The following is a 20,604-nucleotide window of genomic DNA, read 5'->3' as shown; positions in this document are numbered from 1 at the left end:
ATGTTTCTTTTAATTTATTTGACTCTCAAGTTCAACAAAAAGTTTCCTGTTATCACATAGATGTTTGAGGGAAGGCCAAAGCAAACAGTTTTACCAGCTTCATTCTACGCATCTTCACATCTCTCTGTAGCTCTATTACTTCTTGGACTGACATTAAAGGCTCCATCAGAAATGCCAAAGTTTGCCGGATATTTCTCCATTCTTCCCTCAACTTTATCAGTGCAGTAGAAAGATGCTGTGCTTCAAAAAAAACCACAAGTCAACACAATGCTGTATTTGCACAGCCTACAGACTCATCAGGTAAACTTCACACATTTTGGGGTCTAAAGAATGCTTGGCACAGACACAGAATTGTAATGGAGACCATGCCCCGGAGTAATAAACTGTTCTAGAAATGACACATCACCCCCTTTTATTTGTAGATTCCTGTATGTTAATATCTACTAGTTAATGTTTGCATCACTGCCCTTATTTTAGGGCAGATCCCCAGTTCAATGCTATTTACTGGTAATTACATTTTTAATTTTTCCTTTTTCTGGAGATAAATCTCATCCTAGTGCAACTATACCTGCCTTATCTAGTACCTAAATCTCTGGCTGGGTAGGAAGATCACTTCCATAATGTACTGGATGCAGTCCAAACTTGAGAAATTACTTGTATGTACTCACTCTCAAACATGCTGGAAATCTTGGAGAAGTATAGTAAAGTGGTTCTGGTAACTGTATTACTAAAGCAATAAAATCAACACAGTATTTTTACTATTTGTTTAGTAATAGGACTTGACAAATACAGAGCACTGTAACAGCAAACTAAAATCCACTTATATTTTTATTGCTCCTGCTTCAAAAATAAGAAATAAAAGATACCACTCATAAAATTCTTGTAATTAGATATAAGTTTCTTCATTTTCTTGATGTAGTTTATATAACTGCTGTTACAAATTAAACACCTCATGAGGCAATATTTAAATTTTAAAAAAACCAAAAACCCCTGTACTAACAGAACCAGTTTGCTTTTAAGAACATTTTGCATTACTGTACACTGGCAGCAGAAATGTATCTGTGGTTTCCATCTGAAAACTCCCGAGTATGAAGGAATCTGTCCTTTACGCATGATAAAATCTCGTGACACAGCAAAATATTGCTGCTGCAGTGTCCTCAAGGTACGCCCTTCGGAGAGTCCTGTGCTGCTCACTCACAACTGCTGCAATAATCCATTAAGTAAAAATCATTTACATGCACAAAAACAGCTCAGCTGCTGAATCATGAAGTATATAATAATTATGTGCTATAGCTTTTTAGCTTGATAATGCTATTATTTTTCTTTCAAACTTGCTCTGTAAATATGTTTCAATTATTCCTTAATACAGACAGTTGCTTGAATAGGCAAATTATTAAACAGTAAGTAACACTGTTCTATAATAGCTTGTTGAGGGTTTTATTAAACTCTATATAGAGTTTTCACCTTGCTATAAAACCAGTAATGAGTTAAGCCTCAGACAGATGAGTGTTATCATCCTTTCACAAGTAAGGAAACAACTACAGGGAGAAATTGCTGCCACAAGGTCTCTAAGCACAGCTGGCTACTCCTTCTTCTGATCTCCTGTATCTTTATCTTTAATCACACACCACAACACTGGTAGGGATCTGGTCACAGATGTGTTACATGAATCAATCCCATGTTGTGCATTACTACAAGTACAGGGAGTTTTTATTTTTTTATATCCTGCTTCTCTTTCTTTGAATACTTCATCCATTCAGAACTAGACAAAACAAAAAAAACAAAAAACAAAAAACCAAAAAAACCCTGAACAGTGATCTCTAAAATTATTATTTTTTACGACACCTACAGAATGGATATTTGAAGTTGTGAAAAGCATTATTTATTGCACTGCCAGGCCTAATGGGGAAGTGTGAGAAATGCACAGCAGCAGGAACCTGAGGCTGTAGACACTGAAGTGCTGAGTTATGGACCGTGCACTACAGGTGGGCAGTGTGGCTCTGATTTCTGACTCTGATAATGAGGCTGAAAGGCTCAAAGAACTGAAGGACTCTCCAAAGTTCTAAGTTCAGGCAAGGAAGATAGAAGCCTTCCACAACCGAGGGTGCAAGAAAAGCTTATTATGGGTTCAGACCAAAGATCCATCTTGCTAAATAGTGACTGTTTGGTTTGTTGTTTTTTTGGTTTTTTTCCCCTGCTGCCAGATTCAGGAACAGAACAGTGAGAAAAAGATTAAAAAAGGGCAGGACTTGTATTTCAAAATCTCTCCTTGCCACCAGCAATTTGCCATTCAAGAGCTCTATCAATCAGAATTGTTTCAGCAAACCCAGTGGATTTTCGTCCACGAACCTATTCACTCTTTCAACCCTTGTGAAACTTCAGTAACCTAAAATATCCTGCAGTAGAGCTTCATAACTCACCAGATGTATGAAGAAATGCTTTCTACACCTACACACAGCAGTTTCTCTTGGTGCCTGCTGGTTATCATCACTTTGAGAATGGAAAGAGGTTTGCAAAGATAACAGGAGAGGGGTTTTGGACTCCTGTGCGGGAAGTAGGACACTGTTTTCAGTCCTAGGGCTGAAGAGAATATTTTAAGTGCTACACTTCCATTAAAGTAGGTTAAAGTCTTCTTCCTTATTCCCAGAAAGGGACTTGATGTTCTGACTATCAATAGCGTAGAGTGCAGTGCTGAGTCAGGTACTTTTCAAGCACAGCTCATCAAGACTTGTGCAAGGAGAAATGTTAGTGCTCCCCACTCCTGCTTGCCAGCTGGATCTGCATACAGCCATGGAGAAGATCACAAACTTCAGGCATGTCCTGAACTGCTTCCTAAAGGCGCCTGTTTTCAATTCCCAACAGCCCTCACCAACCTCCCAGGTGTTTACAGGATGCCACTCATAGCTTGGATATCTGAGGAAGGCACCTTCAAATCACATCAGCAAACCTAAAAAATCCTGAGTGCATAGCTTACTTCTGTTAAGAGTTTTCATCTTTACACCACACCAGCTGTTTGAATTCTTGTTTCCCTCATTTGACTGGTGGAGGCCAGAACAGACATCCCAACAGTGTCAATGCAGGCTGCAGCTACAAGACCAATAATCAATACACTGTCAGCAATTTATGATTTAATTAAGACATCATGGACATCACTGTGTCCCTAAAATATGAGGTTAGAATGGTTTTTCCTTTATTATAAAATACAGTAAAAATTATGAAAATTAGAACTAGAAGAAAAAGTGTCCAGAGAAAATGAGAGCTGAGAAGTTTCTTAATGACCTGATTCAGCTGACAGCTCACAATGCTTGTGCTCAGCTGCTACAGAAAGCTTTTATGGTATTTTGCAGTGTTAGTATAGGTATCATAGTAAAACTTCTGTAAACTCATTTTTTCCATATCACTTCTGAATTGACTAACGTCAAATTCAGTGAATGACACCCTGGTTTATCAAACAATCTTTTCTTCCACTTTATTATCAACCAGACAAGTGTTTTTAGAAAAGGCACTGTCATATTTGAAAAACATAAAACTGGGGAGGATTATAGCCAAGCTTCACAGAAACTGAGTTCTGAAAACATCCCATCCAGCATACTCTAAATGTTTCTGTCAGATTTCCTGCCATTTAAAAAATATGCTAATCTCAAGCATTAATGGAACATCTTCAAATGGTGAGTGCATCTTAAAATAACCTTAACAAATGCTGAAACCTCTAGTCTAGATACTTTTTTGTCTTAGTGGCAGCTATGCTGATTCTCTTCTTGCTGATAACATCATATGACCAATATTATTCTTAAATAAACCTAGAAAGAAAAAGCTTACTCTTACCTTCTACAGAGGCCAAACAAAAAACGTTTCAGCAAGTAAAACAGAACCAAATCAGTGTTGCTTACTTCAGCTAAATATTACATTAAATATTACATTTCCTTGTACTTGACTAGCAACTTGACTGTTGTTGTGGAAAACATCTTCTACAATAAAGTTAGCACCACAGGTCACAAAAGATGATGAAGCAGGTGCAGCTGAACACTCAACTAATGCTTGAAGGTAACTGGTTCAAGGGCCTGGTATTTTAGGAGTCATAAAAGACAAAATACTAGCAACAGTGTCAGCATATCTTGTTTCTTGAATCATCAGTGGATGAATACTGGAGTGGGTTTTTTTGAAATTAACTCCTTTTTTCCAGCTTATACTTTCTTACCAAATTAGTTTTTATTTTCTCAACCCGTAATCCTTTAATGCTACTGAAAGGACATAATGTAATTGAGATGTAATTGATTAAAAGGGAAATACATCATTAATAGAAACCACAAAAAAGCATTATGCATATATCAGTGGGGAGAACAATGTCATCTGGTTTTGGATACAAAATCATTAGGCATTACTGCCAATCTACAACACAGATTATACTCCTAGTGTCAAGGATATGATGATATCTTGAGCGTGCTTCTAGGTATAATTTTAGCTTTCCCTCCCTCCCCCTGCTCTGTCCTTCACAGCCAAGGAATGCTGCATAGAATCACTTCTCTAGAACTTTTCAGTACATTTACCTAAAATAAGAGGTTCTAGCAGTTTTGCCAAGCTAAACTCCTTTATATCAATTTGACCTTTCAGATAGTAAAGTAGCCCAGCTAAATTAAGTATAAATTTTTGGACTTTCTACAAATCATGAAAACTCAGCTTCTACTATTTTATGAAGTCTTTATTCAAAAGACAATTTAAGGTTTATAAAAACACTGGCATCTGTAAACCTGGCAGCCTAAGTCAGGGTATGTCCCATGCTTCAGCTACATTTGAAAACTTACCAAAATATCAAAAAAGCCACTTATACTGCAGAAGGAAGCAGGGAGTATTCAGCAGCCTTTTAAATTAATTGCAACCAATAAATCAACCTCCTTTTATGCTGGGTGTAATGTAGTTGAACTAAAATACCAAATTAAAGAAAGATTTTCAACAGAAAATATACCTCTGTGATCCTGTGGAGAAATGCTGATAAGCCTTTAATTTCTGTACCTTGTGGCAGTTCTGGCCTATGGAATTGTTGCAAACAGGCAAAGAATTCCAGAAACCAGAGTCCAGCTTTGATAAAACAACAAACTCTGCCACACTCAGGCATCAAGAGAAAACAAAAGGGAGAACAGATACAAACTGCATCCAGACCAAAGAACTAAACAAGGGATACAAAAGAAAGAATGGGCACAAACATGAGGCAAACTAGAGGTCACAGCTACTCCAAGACTGAGGAATCAGGTGCAGGAATTCCCTAACTACCTGTTTAAACAAGGTTGACAAATTAAATAGCTCATTTTTGGATACAAAATATTTGATTGCATTTCGAGTGATCTGTATTGTGTATGGGTATTCACATGTACTCAAAAGGAATTTTAAGAGATGCATGAAGTTATTAAAAGTAAGTACTCCAAAATATAACAGTGTACTCTTGTATGAGCCAACTGGGCTCAATTAGCACAATTATTAGTACAACTCTTTCCTGTTAAATTGAACATTCATAATTGACTTGTATAATGAGGCTAAGCTACCTTTTTAAACTTTGAACTCCATCCTCCTAGCAGAAAAATTTTCTGTCAAATTTTATCAATGCAAAAGGATAAACCTGACTGTAAGTTAAAGCAAGTTTAAGCTAAGTTACAAGCCTGCTTCATAAATAATTTTAAAAGAGAGCTTTTAAAACTGCATAAAATGCAAGGTTTTTATCTAGAACAATCCAACAAACTTTATTCAACAAGCATGTTTTCCAATTAGATGATTGTACTAGGAGGTAGGAGTCAATCATCCCTCTGGAGCACTTCATGGCTCAGCAAAGACCAAAGCTTGTATCCAACAAGCCTTTGGCACCACCAGGAGAGCTGACATGAAAACCCCATTGGTATTTCTTTTAAAAAGGAGGAATCCACAACTTCAAGGCAGGGCAGGAGTGCTTTCCATAAGTGATCCCTCAGTAAACTGTTAAATAATTTGAAGCTATGTGGAAAACTATGATTTTAGGAACATATTTGGAGGTGTCTCCATTCATAAAAGACTAATGCAAATAAAATCAGAGTGAATGGCACAGAGTTGATCATTAAATGAAAAAATTAACATTTAATGCTAATGAATTTCAGTGGAAATACACTTGTGTATCACCAAGCAAAAAAAAACCAAACCCATATCACAAAGAATAATTTAAGAAACATTAGAAAAGCAGGAATGAAACAAAAATTATTTTATTCCCTCATTAGAAAAGAGAAGCAGAAAAACAAAGAAAATGAGACTCAGAATTGCAGCTAAAGACCACATTTGATTGCAAGACCACACACTATCAGATGCACCAGGGCTGGTCTTGGTATACCAGCACCTTTCAGGAGTTGCTGTAAAATTTCTTTCACCAACTATTTCAGGATACAGTTGTGTTCTTGATTACTGTAATCACAAGGAACCTATAAAATAACCACTCATTTATGGCTAACACAGATAAAAGGAAGCAAATGACTAAAAAATTCTTTGTTGTATGTTTGCAGCTCTGGAATGAACTTCCTTTTACTTCCCTCCATCAACATCTTGGACAGGGGGCAAAACACATCTAATCATCTGACATTTTGAGAAGTTTCACAGACTGACACACAAAAATTAAACAGGAAAGGATTTTGTAAACTTTAAGATTATATTAACAAACATTTCAGAATTCTAGTGAAGGATTAGGTACCAAGGAAAGTTCAAACCAAGTTAGGGTTTCAAAAACATCACAATTTAATTTTACTTAGATACAGCTAAAAGATAAGGGAAGAAGGAAGAAAAGATAGTCTGGAGATATGATACACAGCTTTTAGAAATATTTTTTTAGGGCAAGTTTCTTATGAGACTAGAGAGGAGGTGTCAAGGACATGAATAGCCCAGTGATGGGGGCACTCACCTCAAAGAGAAGAAACAAGCCACAGTTTTTAATCTCATTCCAAAATGTACACACACAGAAGCACTAGAAACAGAGAAGCTTGAATTTCCCTTCCTGAGTCATTACTGAGCTTAGTTATTCCTTTTTTTTATCCCCTGACACAACGAGCTGAGCTTGCATTACCCAGCACACAGCAGCAAACACAGAAAGGGTAACAAACCTCCCTTCAAAAAAAATAATCAGCTTTGGATTGATGCTAACCTGGAACAGAAAGTTTCCCTGTTCCTGGGAAGACATCTTTACCTATTGAGGAACCACTATAAAGAGCAGTGCTTTGAGAATTAACTTTAAGACTCCCTGGTCTAGGGAGAGAACATGATTTGGGTCTGGTGATAGACATCACTTCCTCGGCCAAGGAGTAATCAGGTGGCATTTCTTATTTCTGTCTGCAGTACCTAAGCACCTTTCAGACAGATTTTCAAAGGAAGCCAGGCTCACCTAATTGTGTCTGTCCATCTACCTGCTGGGCCCTCCGTAATTAAATCTTTAACTCACCAGCAAATTTCAGCCAAAAGCTGCCAGTAGTCTCAAGGAGAATTAAAAAAAAGGGCACCAGATGAGAAAGCAGACACAAATTAGAGGCTGTGCCCTGTGAAAGGCTCCAGTTGGACATCAGCAGTAATCCCTTCCATGAGACCTGCCAGTGTCCAGACACGGCCTCGTCAGCACAGAGGCGTCCGCGAGAGGCGCTGGGACACGCAGTTCACACGAAATTCTGGAGTAAAGCACCGCTGTGCCTCCATCTTTCTGTAAAACAGGCTCCAGCTGACTCGTGCTGCCTCCCATCACAGGAGGCTTTTGCTCGCTCTGCATCTGCCTCCAAAAGAGCTCATTCAGTTTGAGGATCCTGCCTTGTCTTATGCACAAAACGCACACGAAACTGCTCAAACCTGCAAGAGGAAAGAAAACTAACAAGGTCAGGACTTGGAGCAACCTGGTCTAGTGGAAGGTGTTCCTGCCCATGGCAGAGGGGTTGGAATGAGATGATCATTAAGGTCCCTTCCAAGCCGTTCTGTGATTCTGTGATCTTGAAAGTGTGGAATGTACTTGAATTTCATCCATAAAGTACAAAGGGATTTCAAGGTACTGATGATTTTAGATGGGTTTTGAAGTGCTGAGAAACCTGCCTTCCCTGTACTTCCTAACTTTGGGTGTCTACATCCTTCTGCAGATCTGGACTGAAGCATGTTGCTAGGCTGCCAACAACTGCCAGGCAACAAATCACAGCACACAGATTGAAGCCACGCTTACAATGCAATATACTGAGCATGTTTTATTGTTAAGAAATCAATAATCTGCATTGCCATAATAAAATGTAAAATGTGATTATATTTTTCCCAGGGGGTAGAAAAAATAAGAATAAAAAAAACCTGTAAATCATTCTTATTGCCTTTCCAAAGTAAAACTTATACATTCATTCTTCAATCTGTTATAAAATCAAATTAATTTCCACTATTAATGAACAAAACCTCTCTCGTTGCACAACATGTAATTAAGAGTGATACTAGTTCTTTCTGAGCTCCTTCTATTCATTGCCCCACCAAATTATTAAAACAAAGCAGTTACTATGGTAACTAATTCATTCTCTGCATTATTATATTGTTTCTAAACATCAGTGTCGACTCATTCTGACTTACATGCCCTAAATTCCAGTTTGAAATTCTAAACTTCTGTCTTGTTTGTCAGAAAAGCCCTTTACAATCTATGCATTCATGCAGATAAGGATAGCTAGAGCGCAGCTGCTTTTGTTTAATGCAAGAAAATGTAACTGTTACTAAATTATTTGAGTTTGATAAATTGATGATGCCTGCATGGAAGTGCAGGACAGCACTTGGAGAACACGCATGGGAGCGTGTGGAGCACTGCACTAACGGGCAAACATGACCATCTGCAGGTTAGCTAAACTAACAACAACCACCAAAAATGACTGGCAGATGTTGTGGAAATTAAGTAACACCTGCCCAAGTGGTATTTGATACCCAGGAAAAAACCACATGCGTGTGACTGATGCAATCTTCAAGACAGAAAGGAACAGCAGGGAACAAGAAATAGTGATAAAATTGTCTGGGAAAAAGTTTTCTTAGCACTTAATAAAACTATTTCTTCAAATGCGCACTCCTTGACAAAAAGAGGCATTTATCGTGTATTTAATTAAAACTTATAATTATTCTTGATTACCTATTAGCAGGAGTCATAGTCTAATTGTATTTGAGTGTCATTATCTAGCACACAAGGAAACTTTCTGAAAAATACAGGTAGGATCAAAAGAATAAAGAGTCTTTACTCTTCCCCTTTTGCTCTCCTGCTGCCGCTGCCTGTAATTTTTGGTGTGCTTTTTTGCTGTGTCTCCAGTTAATTGGCAGAATGAAAGGTTTGAAAATTCAGTGCATGGGAGGATACTTTGAAAAATAAGCATCAGGGGAAAGAGAAACATGAATAATTTTTAACAGCTAATTTCTAGTTTTAAAATATCCCAAATACATCTGCTCAAAGTCACAAGCAATTTAGATGTAGTTCTCATAGGAAAGGGTGGAAAGAGGAACCTTTTTATTTAGGTATCTGAGCAGGGCCACAAACCACTGCAGAGTTCTCCAGCGGTACCAAAGGGTGTGTTTTCACCTGCAGCAAGTGCCAGGTATTTTCACAATTAGCAAAGCCTCATGTTTTAAAAGGATTCCAAGAGTATTACAACAGCCTGCTGCTATTTATATCCCAGAATGTCTCTGACTGTTTTCTGCCACAGAAAAAGAAGGATGTTTTTGGCTTTTCTAAGCTGCTGCCTGACTTCAGCAGAGCTACAAGATAAAACACAGGTTTCTTAACTCCAAATGACCTGCCCATCAGACCACAATGACTTCTCTCATGAGGAGGGACATCTCTGCTAGATACTTCCTCCCTGGCAAAGCCTCCATGCAACTCCTTCTGTTTAAGGAGAGGCCCTTTCAAGATCAATATTGACCTCCTGGAACCAGGACACAAGAATGGAGCAGCAGAAGCCTCCAGCACTAAAAGATTGTCTCTGCTTTTATTTTCTTGTTTCCACTTGCATAATCACACTCCCATCCTGACTGCACTAAGGGAGGAAACAAAATAAAATCCTTTTTTGCATCTCAGACTGCACTTCCCTGAGGATGGGAACTGCCTCTGTGAAAGCTGAACATGACTGCTTTAATTAGATGACTATGTAAATTTTTCAGTATGTTTACCTAGACACTTAATCTTTGTACAGTTCAGTTTTCCAGAGCGCAGTGTAAAGCAACATCAGAGCATCTTCCCTGACCCCAGGCAGAAATAAGTACATATTACCATCAAGTACTTAAGACTTCTAAAGCTTTTAAAATTTTTACCAGGCACTCATCTGTACTGTATAAAAGCTGAATATCTAGCCTGAAAATATTTTTATTAATAGAAGAATAGGAGGAATAAATTCTCTGGAGATTATTCAGGACTTAGAGGATGAGGTGTGGTTTTGTACAGGGTTCTGACTCAAGTATCTGATACTACAAATACAATTAATACAACCCTGTAAAACCAGTGTCATGCTATATTATTTTCTGTATTTTACACTGTATTTGACACTACCATTAAGGGAAATTATTTTTACTTTACTACAGTGTCAAGAAGCAACTTTCTGGATGGATCACAGCTGAACATAGCTGCTGTCATAACTGAACAGTGTATTTTATTTTAATATACCAATCAAAATGTGACAACACATCACAAATGTGATAAATGCATGATGCTGGACACCACAAAATTGCAGCTCTTCTTTACAACATTCATAGCTTAAATCAGTGACATGAACATTTCAGCAAAACTTAAAATTCTCAGATTCTTTTCTCCTTAGATTTTTTTTCCCCGCTCAAATTTTGTTACTGAAATAATGCTTTTCAGCAGCAGCTACTATTTAGCATCATTTAGAGCAAAATGAGCTTCTAAGCCAATTCTCTTTTCATACAACTTGCACTGTTACTGTAATACCTCTGCAACATTGCAGTACTTAAGTGGATGCAAATCCAAAGCCTGTCTAGGTGAAGATGCAGATGCAAGTTACTGTAGGAAGCCAAAAGAAAGCTAAAAAACACTTCACACTGCAAATACTGACATTAAGGACAAAGCCCAAAACCAAGCACAAGCCTGTGCATAAGGCATTTACACTATAATTCTAATGAGATAAAGGATGCTTTTGCAGTAGAGTAAAAATAACCCAAATATACAGATAATTTTCCTTTGGAAAGAGGCAAATAATCTTGTTACATTGAGATTCCTGTAGCACCATTTGTTATTATTTTAATAATATATTATTTAATATATTTAATAATTTAATATTATTTTAATAATATTTATCTTAGTATACCCTCCCCATTCCTTGAAGGCAACTTTTACCTAATTCTCTGTATTAGCATGTTCAAAAATACTTGCAAAGTTTTTACAAACAAAACACAGAAAAACAGTGTTGAATTGTTAAAACATGCTTGCATGCAATGCACCAAAGTGTGAATTTTTATGTTAAAATACTTGTATCTGAATGGAAATTAGTTTACTTATAGAATATTCTTCTATAGGCTATTCATAGAAAACTCTGTTTGCTCAAACACCCATTTGCTACACTTGAAAGGTCTGATGGCTGTTCCTGCAGAAAGATTTTAGTAGCTCTTACTATCTGATTCCTAATTTAATTTATACTGGATTGCTACAAAGAAAAGGAATTTACTCCAGTTTAAATCCTTATGTATTTGCTGAAGGCACTTAAGGTTAGAAAATCACATTTTTGCAAAGGTTAATTGGTACTTTATAAAGAAGCTACTTTGACTTAGGAAACAAATGATAAAATATTAGGAATCTTTTAGCTCCCTCTGCTGCCCTAACCCTTGACTAAGCTGCCTTCTGAAGTCTGTCAAAGACACCAAGCAATGAGGGCAGCCCATTAATCCCTTTTTAAGAAACATTTGGCATATTAAGTATGCCCAGAACTAAGATCAGTACACAGGAAGAAAGCTCTCTAAAGTACTATTTGATTTACCATTGCCTGTGCATTTTATTATTTCCTTTCCTTTTTCTCCAGTATCTGTTGCAAGTGAGACAAGGAAGAACATGTTTGAATTTGGATGGCAGTTAAGAAAACTGGTAGCTCTTGTTCTCCAAAGAACTTGACATCTGCAATTCCCACTTATATAAGAAAGAGCTAAGGGCACTCACTGCCTGGAAACATTTATTCCTCCTTCCTCTTATTTACAGATCAACTTACATGGTACAGACCAGCTTTAGTAAAAAATTCTTTTTGAAATTCAGGGAAAGCCCAGACCTTGCCAAAGTAGGCCATCTTCTTATTAATATGCAGAAAACTTAATTGCCTCACGCACAACCGCAAGGGGTTAAATCACAGTTTACACAAACTAGATAGGATCCACCAATGGTCATGAAAAAACACTTGGTATTTGTCACTCCAGTACTTCCCACTTGTTGAGAAGCCATGCTATTACACACACAAGAAAAAGAAATCAGGAAAGTGAATGCATTTTTCTTTTAATTAAGTTACTCTTTTTTTACAAGATTTCTCTATCAATTTGGGAAGACAACCAAATTCAATCCAAAGCTGGTTTTTCTCCTCTGCATTCCTCCTGGAACCATCAACATACTCCACATCAACTATGAACTGAAGATGCATCTTATTAAATCTCAAGCAGAAAAAAGGAGCTCTAAAAACACAGATGTTTCCTTATAGGGAAAGAAAGACCAGGCCACATCCTTGAAAAGAAGCTATTAATTTATCGTGCACTTTTATTGTCCTTCAAAGTGCATCACACTTGGGTATTTGCCAGTAATCAAACCTTCCCAAAGAAAGGCTGCCCTTCATAAAAGCAAAGATGAGAGATTTTATCTGAAATTTCAGAAATTCATCCCATTAATATGCACTTTCTTTTCCAATTTACAATCCTGGCCAATTCTTCATTTCTTAGGTAATAAAGCATCACTGTTAAAATAGCTAACATACATTCCAAGTTTTCTTCTGGGTACTTTTTAAAAAGATGAAGAAACATGCATACAAAGAACATTAATCCAAAAAGGAAAAAAAAAAAAAAAGGAAATGATTGTTTGAGCATTCTGAGTGCCAAGATGCTTTTTGTTTCATCAAAACCAGAAGGGAAAAAAAACCCCAACATCTGTCTGGGGACAGACAGGGTCTTCACAGACTTGTACTTGGCACATGTTGCAGTCTTTGCTGTGTAAATATCACATGAGGTGCTCTGGGAAGAAATTCCTGGTTTCAAGCAATTACCTAATTGGGAAAGTCACTCTCAATTTTCCAGTTCCATTTCCAGCATTGTGCTGTACTGTAATCCCTAATACCTGTGCAAACAAGCAAGAAGAAATGAGAGAAGCCCCTTTCTTCCTCCAGCAGCGCTCCCTAAAGCTTGGATACCCACCAAGGGCAGTTTATAATAAATATACAGTGCTCAGGCAGCCAAAGTAATGTATTTAAAAATCATTCACAGTGTTCACCAAACCCGCTCACAGACAATTCAGACATTCCCCCTGCATGCATCACCTTCTGTTCCTTCCTGCTTCATCTATTAGCACCCAGCAAATGCAACAGAGGTCAGACATCCCAAGGTAACTGCCAAGCAATGGTCAGTAAAACATACACGCATTTAATTAAAGATTTCTAGAATATAAGCAAATAAACAGCATTGTTTACAGTTTGTTACAATATAAAGCACAATAATACCTTAATTAGAGATAACAACTTTTCAAAATGCCAAAAACATTTTGAATTTTCCAAATTACCCACAAAATGAACACATTTTATTTTTGCACTGTGACACTTCCAACTGTTCTGCCAAATGTATACTACTATAATTATGCTTTGCAATCACCAGCCTCACCGGAGAGGGGGACAAAGAACAATATAATCAGTAACTAATTAATCCTTCACATGTCTTGATACCATTTATCTCCAAGGGAAGAGTCCTAAATGTTATTTTACAAATTGTGAAGTGAGTTGAATATTAGCATCTCAGAGTGCCTCGAATCATGTCCTTATGCCTAAGCAAAATTCACAGTTACTGTGGAAGTTAGAAACCAGAATTTAATACCTGGCTTTTTTTAAGGGATAGTCTTCAATAGCAGAACATTGAAATGTGCACAAAAAATATAATTGCAAACAGCTTTGGGATTAAAAGCAAATATTCCATTTCATATTTAAGTAATCATCAAAGGGAATCATAGGTACCTCAGTGACAAAATCACTTACTCAGCTGCATTAAGCTACATTATGTTCAAGAATTCATGAAAAAATACATAGTGCAGTTAGTAAGTTATTACAGCTTATTTTTAAGTGAACTTGCAATACAAATAAAGCACATCTTTAAAATATTCTCTTCTAAGGGAAAGTTCAAGAGAAGAAAGCAATGCACAAACTGATGAACAGAAAAGCTGACCAAGAAGATAAACCACCTTTAATAGCTCTACAGCTCATTACATTCCCTGAGCTTTGTAAAACATCACACATATTTCTAAAATATAAAATATTTAGGTTGTGTTATGAAAGGCACATATATCAGAAAACAATTCTGCAAAATTAATTTTTAAACCTGAACAGGACCATATGTAGAAAAAAAGCCATTATAAAACAAACCAATCCCCCCTAGTTTTTACCCCTTTTGATGCTATTTTGAAATTACCAGACAGGGAAATGTGCTTACAAGCCTCAAAGAACATTTGAACATATAGACACACAAGATCAGAACACAGTTCCAACACTTGGGAGCCAAATTGGGTTCCCATAGCCATAAAATTTCAAGCATGTATCCATATCTGTTGTTTTATCCCCTCTCTTCCTGATCATCTTCTGCCTAGCCTTCCCACTCTATTTTCCCAACCTGGCTACTTGGTAAATGGGATTAAGGAAGCAGAGAGGTGGCTAAAAAACCCCTTATTTTCCTACATTACTTTTCAAGTGGATCAATGCCCTCCACTGCATGGCCACAAAGATTTTGCCATAGGATGGATGCAGTGAATTGTGCAGGGCAGGGACAAACAGACCAGACAAAAGGCACTGATTAAACAGCATCACTGGATGTGAGCACAAAGCCTGGGGGAAGCCACTGCTATTTCAGTCACAGTGGCTGCTGGTCTGTCACCTCTATCCCTGGTAATGTTCCTTCCCACGTCATCACAGACTTTCTGCCTCTTACGTTGCTCTGTTGCTCAATATAATAAGTCTATAAGGAGGCTGAAGTTGCACTGAGTGGGCTGAGCTGCTCTAACTGCTGGCTGCCATCAAAAGGGACAGGTTTGTCATTCTTCTTCACAACTTGTCAGTTCAGCTGACTAACAGAGGCAAAAAAAGTTTATATTTTTCCATTTTTTATTGAAGAGTTGGATTCAGAAACTCTAGGATGGGAAGCTGAGACTGGGAGCAGAGAAGAGGAGCCTGCACACTCGCAGGTCGGTTCTAGAGACACACAGAAAATGGGGCAGCCTTCCCAATTTCATCATCCTCTGCAGTCAGTTCCCCATTTCTCTGAGCAGGGATCAGTCTCCAGTGAGAAGGATCAACTAGCCCCTTGGCCAGGCAGTCTAGGTGGGACACAGTAACATCCTGGACCTGGCAACCATGGGTAGGCTTGGTCAGTTTTAGACTGACAAGGAGATTCATCACCCACACCAAATGTGGAGCTGCATCCTTTGATATTTGGATGAAATGTCCCTTTCTCTGGCTACATTAGGCTAAACAGTCCCAGCAACCCCACTGAGCTTTTCCAACTGCCCCTTCCATGCAACTGCTCCGTCAGCTGAACCTGGACTGAGGAATTTACCTAAATGGAAAATATGCCAACAAAAGGTTTTCATAGGAGTCAACTTCTTAATGTAGCTCATGGTAGAGTCACACTCACATTGGCACAAAGAAAGGGGTAAAAATCCACTGCCAGGGACTCCTCACACAACACAGCTGCTGGGAAAGGGTCTCAAGACCAACATGTGGAGGAGGCAAAGGTTTCACCTCCAGTTTACATCATTTAATATGTTGCAGAGACCATATGCGCACCAGTCTGTACACTGTCTCACATCATGTCAAAAAGAAATTAATTATTCCCTTGCCTTTTAGTGAGAAACTAACATTTTAATATAAAAATTAATTTAGTCCAGACCATTCATGTATATTCTTAAAAACAGTACAACTTATCCCTTGACCTGTTTTCATACCAGCTCTAAAAGCTCTTTTGGAGAGAATAGCAGGAACATGCAATTCATCATATGTGACCTACGGTAAAAGGACAGACTGAAATGATTACAACTCCTTTCACTAGAATTCATGCAATTTTTATTAATACTCATTTAACATTTGGGGGTCTCCTGCAATTTTTGTTTTGTTTTCATCTGACTTTTTACTTCCTTTCAAGGATCAGATACAAGCTGTTAAATCAAACTACATGAAGCAAGCCTGTAGCGAGAAAGAGCCCTGAGAGCACTATGTGGTCATCTTGCCCTTCTGCAATTGTTGTTTTATATAAATCTACAATCATTTACAGTGTTTGGGTAGAATGCTGTAAATGCTAAGGTGAAAACCAACTCAACTGTATAATAGGTTATAGACTAGTTTCTTTTATTTGTCTAGATCCGTTTCCACCCAAAACCCAGCATTTTTGCACATTCAATTTCAACAGGACATTCAACAGGAACTAAAACTCAATTAAAAATACACAGAATGACCAAAAGAAAATACCAGTATTCCACAAAACTAAGACAGTTAACATTAGAAACTGAAATGTCTAACCTTCAAATATGCGATCCAGACGTTGCCGCTTCACTTTGTGTTTGTCCATTAGAGACATAAAAGTGGAAGCTCAAAGAACGTCCCCACACAGCTTGGTGATGCTCTTCTCACGCCAGCCACCAGGTAGAAATGCTGGGTCTTTTATAAGCTTATTTCTACCTGTGAACAGAAAGATAAACTTTAAAATATGTCGTTTTTGGCACCTTTGCCCAGATGATCAGAAATTATCTGTAAGTAATCTAAAGAATTTTAAAAAACCCCACAAAGTTCTTAAATCATATTAGGTAAACTGGTATTTATTTCACAGCAAACTGTCTTCTAAGCACAGAGATACACAGCACACGGCACAGCTCGGACCAGCCAGTCTGGAAATGTTCCAGGACAGCTGCTGCTCTCTGCCTTTTCACTGGCAAACACTTTTCTGCCCTTCCACTCAACAAACCACGAACTCATGCAGGCACCTTGGGCAGGCACAGGTCCATATTCCTATAAATTGACAGAAACATGTTCACCTGAGATGAAATTGGAAAGCCACAACTTTGCACCACAAAGCTCACAGTGAGAGAAAATACTCCTTTCACTACTAACTTTCAGGCTCTTGATGATAACATAATTCAGGGTTTCAGCTTGGAAGTTGAAGGAAACCAAGTCAAGAGGCACAGGCACGGGGAAGCACATCCCGGTGACAACAGAGAATGCCAACATCTCTATCAAGTAAATGGCATTTGGAGCAGGTTATGCATGACTAGGCAAAGCTCTTTGGCAGCAGATACAGCCAGGCACTTTTCAGATACCGTGGAGCTGGGCAAGGCAGCATAAAGGCATTGCAACAAGCAGGCTGCATTTAAAGCCAAAGCACTGAGAAGTGGGAAGGGGGGATGGGGATGGAGAAGGAAAAATCCCTCAATGAGAACCTAATCATAGCAGAATATAAAATGCACACAAGCAAGTGGATGTGGTAAAACTACGGATACAGATGCTCTAAAAAGCATCATCAGAGCACCACTTTTATTCACCTTTCAATATCTGAGTAGACTTTGAGAAACAAACACAGAGCACACTGTAGTACAAGCACTGTGCACACTAAAATGAGCCAAATAATCAACCTCCCTGTTTCTTTTTATTTCTGCCCAGCAGCTTTCAACATCAGTGGATAGGATTAAATGGCCTTACAAGTGACTGAACCTAGAAATCTGCTTGCTTCTTTCGAGAGGCTGAACTGCACTAAAACCAAACATAAGCACATTTCATTAACATATCATCAAGATTCATGAACTTCAAGTGAAATTATAAAGAAAAATATTTTGAATATCAAGAACTTCACATTTGCATTTAAACTAAGTATCTTTACTGCCCTGCTTGGACTTTTAGTAAAGTTCCTTTTTGTGCTTTTTTAAAAAATTAAAATGAAGTTAATATGCAACATTCATCATGCTTTTAACTCTTCATTCACTTCATCATCCTCTTCACTTCCCCTCCACACCTCTTTATCCTCCAATACAAGATTCTTCCGCTGTTTTGCACAGTGGGTGACTCCAGCTGAATGTAATATCACATCATGAAGGGGAGAAGAAAAATTTATGAGGAATGCAGAATCCCTTTTTTTTTCTTCTTTTTAAAAAACAAAGACTCTTGCCATTTTAGCAATTCACTTTTAAGTTTCTCAAAATTGATATTCTTCCAAAATACAATGTTCTTCAATAACTGAACGTGGCTGTGCTATAAGACTGCACAAGCATTACATCAAATCTAACATGCATTTTATAATCTTAAAAGCCAACTATGTAAGTATAGAACTACATAACCACCAGCCTTGGCTTAAGCCAACACCCCAAACCTGTGCACAGAATCTGCCTTAAACTAGTCATTAATTTATTTGCTTATCATTCCTGTTTTATAATCTACTTCCTTCAATTACCACATAGAAAGATCTAAAACATAAAAACCAAACCAGAATATAATGAACATTTTAAACACTAGTCTTGGTTTAAATTTGTATAGCTTATTTAATTTCCCATCTTGTAGAAACATACAGGCCTGCTGGCCTCCTTGCGCTGTTTTGTTTATTCATTCAGCAAAAGATTTTTCCACTGTAGTCACTCTGCATACAAAGCTGGATGACAGCTGTGAAGAACAGACCATCTGTAACTATTGACCTAGCACTGAAAGTGTCACCAGATGTTTTCTATCTGTCTACAGTAGCTTCAAAGTGTACCATATAAATCATGGATTTTTTTTGCTTTCAAGCATTGTTTTAACATTATTTTATTGATAGCAAGTTGTCATAAGTTTAAAAAATAATTGAGAAAAAATAAATTAACATGTTAACACCATTCTAAGTTGAACCCTCATACAGTTTTATTACACATCGTGTTCTGACAGAAAGAGCAGATGATGATATGGGAAGCGCTTCCCAGCAAAACAAAAGCCTTGTAATTGTGCAAGTGTTAGTTACTGCAATTGCTAAACCACAACATGAATAATTGTATTTGAGAAATTCATTAAAAACACAAGCACAGTGCCTGATGATCTAAAAACCTGAACACCAAATAGTATTTAAGACCAGGCTCCTGTAGTTCAATATTTTAAGGTTAAGTGAGAATCCAATTTAAGAACATATAGTGCTTATTATATGTCAAATAGTATCTACAAAGTCATCTGAGATACCATCAATGCACAGATCCCTTTTGAGCACTATGCATTTTAGATCAAAATATACACTGTTGCAAACAATATTAGAGTTTTTCCTTCAGTTAAGCATATGATTCCAGTATATTTTTAAAGAGAATATGTCTCTGGGTATTGCTGGACCATTTAACTCTTTCTTAAGAAAGGAAGAGCTTTACTCTGAGATTTCAAGAAAAAAGGAAAAGTGATTCTCCAACATATTTCTAGCAGAGAGAGAAAATCCTACAGGCTAAAACAGAAATGATAAAGAAGTAAGTCAACTTTTAATTCAATTTTCAAATTAGATAATACTGGTAATGAATAAAGGACAAACATTAGCTGTGAGTGAGAAGATCTGAAGGAAGGCCCATTCAAAAACCATGACTTTTCCAGAGAAAGAGGATGAAAAGGAAGCAAACTAAGAAATTATTTTTTTTTCAGAGAGCGAAACAGTGGGCTAATTGTACACACCCTGTGTATGTGTGGGTTGTGACAAATTCCACAAGACCAGGGCCTGGAGCATTTCCTTTGCATCAGTGTAATCAGGGAGTGAGGTGTGGACCAGGCAGTTTCAGCTAGATCTGAACAGAAGAACTGCACCACCTCACACTGCTTACCTCACTCCCAAAGACATCCAGAGTATAAACTCTCCTGGGCACAGACTTTCACCCACAGGCTATGAAGTGCAGAAGGTTGATTTCTACCTTTGCCCCACTGTCAGTTGCAGGCAGAGATTTGTAGGCCACCCCAAATCACAAGATGAAGCAATTTTGGAGAAATCCAAAACAGAAATTAAATTCGCAAAACAGACAGGTTTTATTAGAGGATAAGGCCATGAAGGTCTGTGTTACCCTTGGGAATCTCAACCTTCACTTAACTCAGCCATTCCAGCTTGCACTCCTTTGTCTGAAACTACAGTGAATGATTCAAATATTCTTCCTTTTTACTAACAACTATCAAAAAATACAATGTAATGCTATCACAATAAACACTCTAAGTTTCCTTTCCGAATTCCAGTGTCGTCAGTTTTGATGATCAAGAACTGGATAAATTTCCAAGACAAGCCAGACTAACACTTTGCTTCTCCTTCCTTCCCATCCAAACTGATAACATCTCTATTTTCCATCACACCTCCTGAGCCCTGAAGTGGCCATTCTGTACAGCCCTGGAAGCAATAAGTAAATATAATGAAAGTGCTTTTCCTCATGTT

The 20,604-nt window shown here is 37.7% G+C and overlaps 1 protein-coding gene across 2 annotated transcripts in view; it reads right to left on the bottom strand.

Moving 5' to 3' along the window:
* CTBP1 (C-terminal binding protein 1) overlaps positions 1-20,604 on the bottom strand; it is a 235,768-nt gene that overhangs the window by 164,852 nt on the left and 50,312 nt on the right. For both annotated transcript variants that reach the window (XM_058837314.1, XM_058837313.1), the window contains exon 2: positions 16,728-16,886. In XM_058837314.1, the coding sequence (XP_058693297.1) occupies positions 16,728-16,785 (58 nt within the window). In that variant the 5' untranslated portion in view covers positions 16,786-16,886. The remainder of the gene's footprint in view (positions 1-16,727; positions 16,887-20,604) is intronic.

Source organism: Poecile atricapillus, chromosome 4, assembly GCF_030490865.1.
Source record: "Poecile atricapillus isolate bPoeAtr1 chromosome 4, bPoeAtr1.hap1, whole genome shotgun sequence".
NCBI classification, from domain to species: Eukaryota; Metazoa; Chordata; class Aves; order Passeriformes; family Paridae; genus Poecile; species Poecile atricapillus.
The sequence above is the reverse complement of the archived record's forward strand: the minus strand, read 5'-3'. Positions and strand labels throughout refer to the sequence as shown.